The sequence below is a fragment of the Zonotrichia leucophrys genome, chromosome 4A (genome assembly GCF_028769735.1).
Source record: "Zonotrichia leucophrys gambelii isolate GWCS_2022_RI chromosome 4A, RI_Zleu_2.0, whole genome shotgun sequence".
Lineage (NCBI taxonomy): Eukaryota > Metazoa > Chordata > Aves > Passeriformes > Passerellidae > Zonotrichia > Zonotrichia leucophrys.
In genome coordinates, this window is record NC_088174.1 from 3,102,196 (window position 1) to 3,107,847 (window position 5,652).

Below are 5,652 nucleotides of genomic sequence, written 5' to 3' on the forward strand. Positions count from 1 at the left end.
ATGAAAGATTTCTATATTTGTGAAGATCCATTGTTTAATTGCCATTTAAGTGAAAGAGAACAATTTAATGTTTTCCTTCTTGAATGGGACAAATGCCTGAGAATTTTCAAGCCACCCACAATTTCTGTGTGCCCTGTGGGTTCTTCCCACTTACACCACTTCAGCTTTCTTGATTCAGAGAGAGGTCAGCAAACACAGGCTCCAGGACACATTCTGCTATGTTTCTCTGGGCTTTTGGCTGTCATTATTGTGGCTTTTCCCATTTTCTGCAAAGTTTTTAGAGGGGTGTGAGCCACCCCTGACAGCAGCAGGTTTCTGTGATGTCCATTTTATGGAAGATGTTGCACACATGCTGCCCGTGGTACCAGCGACACCCTCCAGATGCTGCTGAGGCTTTGCAAGAACTTGTGGGGCTCAGCAGGCACCCGGAGCTTCTTTCCACCACCTTTGCTGAACAAAAACCACCTTTCCCAAGCACGGAGCCCTGTTTGCTGTGGGCTCCCTACGTGGTGGGGATCCTGCTGTGCATTTCCACGTCCGTGAAGTGCTGCACGTTCTCAGTGCTCTCTGGGGAGGTGATGGGGGACACAACGTGCTTCAGGCGCAGGAGCATGGAGAAGAGCAGGATCAGGAGGAGAGCCAGCAGGGTTAGGAACAGCCCCACGTACACATAGAGGCCAGAATATTTGTCTGCTGTTGTGTCTACTTCAGTAGCCAGGGTTGGAAGGTGGACACGGCCAGTCAGGTTCCCGCGGAACTTGAAATAAGTCTCAGTCATTGCTCTCTGTCAGCTTTGGTCCATTTTCTGTATTTACCTTCAGAACTCCTGTCTCCCCTCACCAGGCTCACAGAGGAGGTCAGGAGAGGAAACTCAGCACAGATGGCAGGATGGCTTCAGCAGGAGCTGCTCCATCCCCTCGGTGTTGAGGCTGCTGCTCACAGAACTGAGGGACAGGCCTGTGCAGACCATTTTGCACCTTGCTGTCATAATGACAACGAGCACCACACTTGTGCTTTACACTTCCTTCTGGCTTTTATTTCATCCTATAAATACTTTGGGCCTCCTCTTGGTAGGTCACCTCCTTTGGATGGTGAAAAGCTTTGGTTCTTGTCTCAAGCTGAGCTGCGAAGGTTGGCACAGCTTTGGTCTTTGCAAGTGTTGTTTCTCCAGACAGGCTGAGCAATCAGCTTTCTGCCAGCTTCTCTCTCCCACAGCAGGTGGTTTATCCTTGGGTGAGCTGGGGAAGGTTGTTTTTTGCTTTGCCAAACGTCTGGGAGGATCTCTTCTCTCCTAATTCAGGGCTTAAGGAGTCTGGAGTTCTGAGTTTCTCATTAGGAACGGTCAAAAAGTCAGATTTCTAAAGGGAAAAAAGTGTGAGAGAGAGAAATGACACCAGGTACCAAAATAGCCTCGCCTGGATGTGGTATCTTTAGAGCAAATAGATAAGAAAACCCCTGTAATGCTCCTGGGAGACACTCTGAGATGAGGAGAAGCACTGAGTATTTAACTTTAGAAAAACACAGTGCAAATCTAATGGTTGATATCCTCTCTGGTAACACATTATTAAGGGTAATACATATAAGGGTAATACATTATTGCACAAGCTATGCAATCAGATGTCAGAGAGGAAGGGGAGATATGAATCCAATCAGTGTTTTTCACCATGTGTCTCATTTATTGTCTATCAGCACCCTCTTTTTCTGTGGCTGGATGCACCTGGCAGCTGTCCAGAGCCCTACCTGTCCCCCTGCTGCAGGATGTGACACTTCCCTCTCCTGGCAGTACAATTTACTAGAAATTGGGGGAATTTTAACATTTTTGCTGTTTCAGTTCTTCCAGCTGGAAACAGAAATGAAAATTCTGAAATTTCACTGTAAATGGTGCATTCAAAAGCATTATGTCTGCTCTGATAAGACCAAAATTTTGGTTTTAGCTGAAACAAAAATGGAAGCACTGAACAAACTGATGCAATAATTTATAATGTCCACTGCCTATAAACCTACACAAGGTGTAAATAGAGTAATATTAACATCATAAAATAGAGTAATATTAACATGGTAGTACGCTATGATAATCAGAATAAATGAAACATTAGGTCAATATGATAAAAGCTCTGACACAATTCACCTAAATGTCAAATTGCTGCAAAATATTTTGACTTTCCAGGGACTCAAACTTTCACTACAAGCAAGAAATACCTGCTTTGGCTCATGGGATGAGGAAATATCTGATTTGCTGAGTTTTGGAGAAGGGACATGGGGGCTTGGGTACACGTTGCCTCCCAGCTCCTCCTTCAGTACCAAAGCATTTGAGCTCAGTGTTCTTGCAGGGGCTGACCCAGCCCTTCTGGAGCTGTATTTTCTGTATTTATTTTCTGTATTAACCTGTAGTTACTCTGGCAGAGGGCTTGGTGCTGGTGCAGAGGTTTGGGCAGGGCAGCCAGGCTGTTCTGCTCTCAATTACAGGGCAATAACTGTGATTTTCACACTTGGAATCTATAAATGGAAATTCTTCTCCCGTGAAGAATATTCTCATGTTACACAGCAGGTGGGGAATAGAGGGTGTGAAGGTAACTGTATTAAATTCTGTTCTTACAATGTGATTTCTCTGCTGATAATGAAGTGCAACCAGCCTGGAATCTGACACTTGTGTGAGTTAAAGCACAGAGCCATGTCTTTGCCCATCCCATCTGCTCTGCTACTGAGAGAAAAAGCCAGAGCTGGCTTCTCCCCTTAACGAGCAGACAGCCTAATTGCTTTATATCCTTCATAAAATTAGACTGCAGAATGCTAAGGACATTAGTCTGAAGTTCAATAATTAACTACAAACCAAGATGCTGAATTAGTAAAGCTCAGCTGGGTATTTATTGAAAAAAAGAGCAGATTAATAGTAAGAAGTATTAGAAATGGGGAGCTGGCACTGTTTGGGGTTTTTTTTAGGCTCAACTATAGATTTGTCAGGAGCAATCAACTATTCAGACTATTGAAAGCTGCAACATTAACTGCATCTTCTCCAGAAATGAGCCAGAAATAATTCAATAGCTCCAGGCAACCCCAAAGATTTTTTGCTTTTCAATCTACCAATTATCCCATTGAGCACATCTCTTTGGATACAATTAGATTCAGATTTTGTACACTTCCCTCTAAGGAAGAGAAGCTGAATGACTGTAGAGACCAACATGATGTGAAAACAAGTGGTAGACAATAATTCTGTGTGTAAAGCTGTGTATGACTCAGATTAGAGGAGGCAGAACCTCACTGGTGACCATGAGGAGCTCTCAAGTTCATGGACACAGGAGCATTCCCTGTGATCTCAGTTTCCAAGATTCAGTCATTCTCTGGCTGAACAATGCTCCAATTCTGACTGATCACTGGTGCTCAGTGGGTGCAGACTGATTCCAAGCAGACGCTTGGAGGTTTTTTTATCAGTTTGTGGCTTTTTTTAATCAGGAATTAAAAAAAACCCAGACCCAAACCCAACACATTTCATTTAATAAAAATCTGCAATGAAAATAGAAGCCTTCATACACAACAGGAGAAGGTTTTTTTCCCCACAGCGTGTCTCTGAGCCAGGAAATTCATCAGCCAAAACTTCATGGGCACTGACATTAGCAGCCTCCCACTGCAGCTCTCAGGGTGTGGGGAGCTTCAGCCCTGGGGAGCATTTATGAAGCCTGCATTGCTCTGCTCTGCACCTTTGGAGGTCACAGGGGAGCAGAAAGAAAGATTTTCCCCAAACAGTGCACACAGGCAGTACAAATTGACCCTGCAGCTGCAGTAAATGTTTTTGTCTTGCCCACCTGCTTCCTTCTACTCCCGTGCTCAGTGTGAGCACCACTTGTCAGCACAGCACCTCTGAAAGTGCAGGCAACTTTCCTGAGCTCCCCTTGGCCTCTCCTCCCTTCCAGCCCTCAGGACAGTCCCCAAACTTACAAACAGGTAAGTGGGACAAAATAGAACAATTCCTTGTGTAGCTTTTTCAAGTGCACCCAGCTGGCTGGCGAGTACAGGGTGGTTTGGGGTCGAACACACAGCACCAGGTGTGCTCTGTTCAGGTCACCCTTACAGAAAAAATATCAGCACTGATAAACACAAAAAACCCATCAAAACTATCAATTCCATCCATGGCTTGCATTTTCTCCCTCGGGGAGAGAAGAGAGGTAGGGGCGTGATTGTGTCTCCTCTTTTAGTGGCAGAGGAGATATTTTGTTCTCATGCTGAACACCTGGGAGGGTTCTGGCCATGCTGGTGCACAGGGAGAGAAGAGAATAAAGCACAATTACCTTTCAGAGCTGGCAGCAGGGCTGGGATGAGGTTCCAGAGCCCCTGCTCCACACCATGAGCTCGCTGCTGTTGGTGTCCCCTGGAGCATCTCCTCGGTGGGATCTGTGCAGAAGGCTCTGCTGTCCTGGAGCCAGGACCGTGCCCTCCAGCCCAGTGCACTTCTCCTCCTCTGCTGTGGATCTCCGAGGCAGGGATGGCACTGAAATCCCGACCCTGGGATGCCACCGGGGCAGGGTGGCACTGCTGATGGATGGAGGGCACCGCTGATGATGGGCACCGCTGATGGATGGAGGGCACAGCTGATGATGGAGAACACCCCTGGGTCCCTGCAGGGGCAGGGTAAGGGCCGGGGAGCTGCTGTGGCTGAGCTGCTCTGTGGGATGGATGCAGGCAGAGCCTCCCTGCCTTCCTCCCTCCCTCGGCAGCACCAGGAGGGGATGAGCCGAGCTCCGGCTCCGAGCGAAGGGAGGGACGCTCTGAGCTCAGCTCGCTGCAAAGTTTGAGCGAGGCTCGCTTTAACTCTTTCTCGCTCGGTTTAACTCCTTCTCTCTCCCTTTAACTCTTTCTCCCTCGCTTAAACTCTTTCTCCCTCGCTTTAACTCCTTCTCTCTCGTTTTAACCCTTTCGTGCTTGCAAGGCTGCGCTGCCCGCTGGTTGAGTGAGACATCGCCCTGGAGAGCAGCTTAGGGTTCCTCTCGTTTTCTAGGGAAGTTCAAAATTTGGGGTTTTTTTGTTTGTTTTGTGCCTCCTGGTGAGGGTTCCTAACCCCCCTATTCGCCTGATCAGTCCTAATTACCGCAGTACCCTACTTCTGTCCCTTCCAGTCCTCACAGACCGTAACCTTAACACCACATTCTTCGACCCTGCAGGGGGAGGAGACCCTGTTCGATGCATCCTGTGTGGAGCACGGACACCTGTCCCCTTCCAGCCCTCAGGACAGTCCCCAAGCGTTGCTCTTTGGCCGTGCAGATATTGGTGCATTTTTGTCCCCGTGCCTGCTGGTCGGTGCTTTGGGAAGGGCTGTGCTGAGTTGACAGGTCCTGCCTCCCCTGAGTAGTTTGGAACTGCAAGAATAAGCATAATCCCAACCCTGCAGTGTTGTGGGCAAAGATTTTTTTTGCTGATTTATGAATGTGTGAAGCACAAATTTACAGACACAGAAATGAGGCAGGAGGAGCCCGGGCTGAGGGAGAGCCCAAAGCACGTGGATCTCTCTCACTGCCACACCTCCCAACCTGCATTTCCTCACCCTCCCGGGCTGACAGAGTGGGGATGTTTTCTGACAGATGCCAGTCTGGGATGCACAGCTCTCGGGTTGCTGTTGATAATTGCTGTCCCGAGATGTGCAGGATGTCTTTGTTTCAGTCC

General features: G+C 47.8%; 1 protein-coding gene across 1 annotated transcript; it reads right to left on the reverse strand.

Moving 5' to 3' along the window:
* Positions 1-371: 371 nt before the first annotated feature.
* SERTM2 (serine rich and transmembrane domain containing 2) lies at positions 372-909 on the reverse strand. The gene has a single exon (XM_064713073.1). It carries the CDS (start codon positions 776-778, stop codon positions 503-505), a length of 276 nt encoding a protein of 91 aa, XP_064569143.1. The 5' UTR covers positions 779-909; the 3' UTR covers positions 372-502.
* Positions 910-5,652: the final 4,743 nt, after the last annotated feature.

Bases quoted from the DNA above. Each gene is read 5' to 3' on its own strand.
- SERTM2 (XM_064713073.1), bottom strand. From the start codon at position 778: ATGACTGAGACTTATTTCAAGTTCCGCGGGAACCTGACTGGCCGTGTC.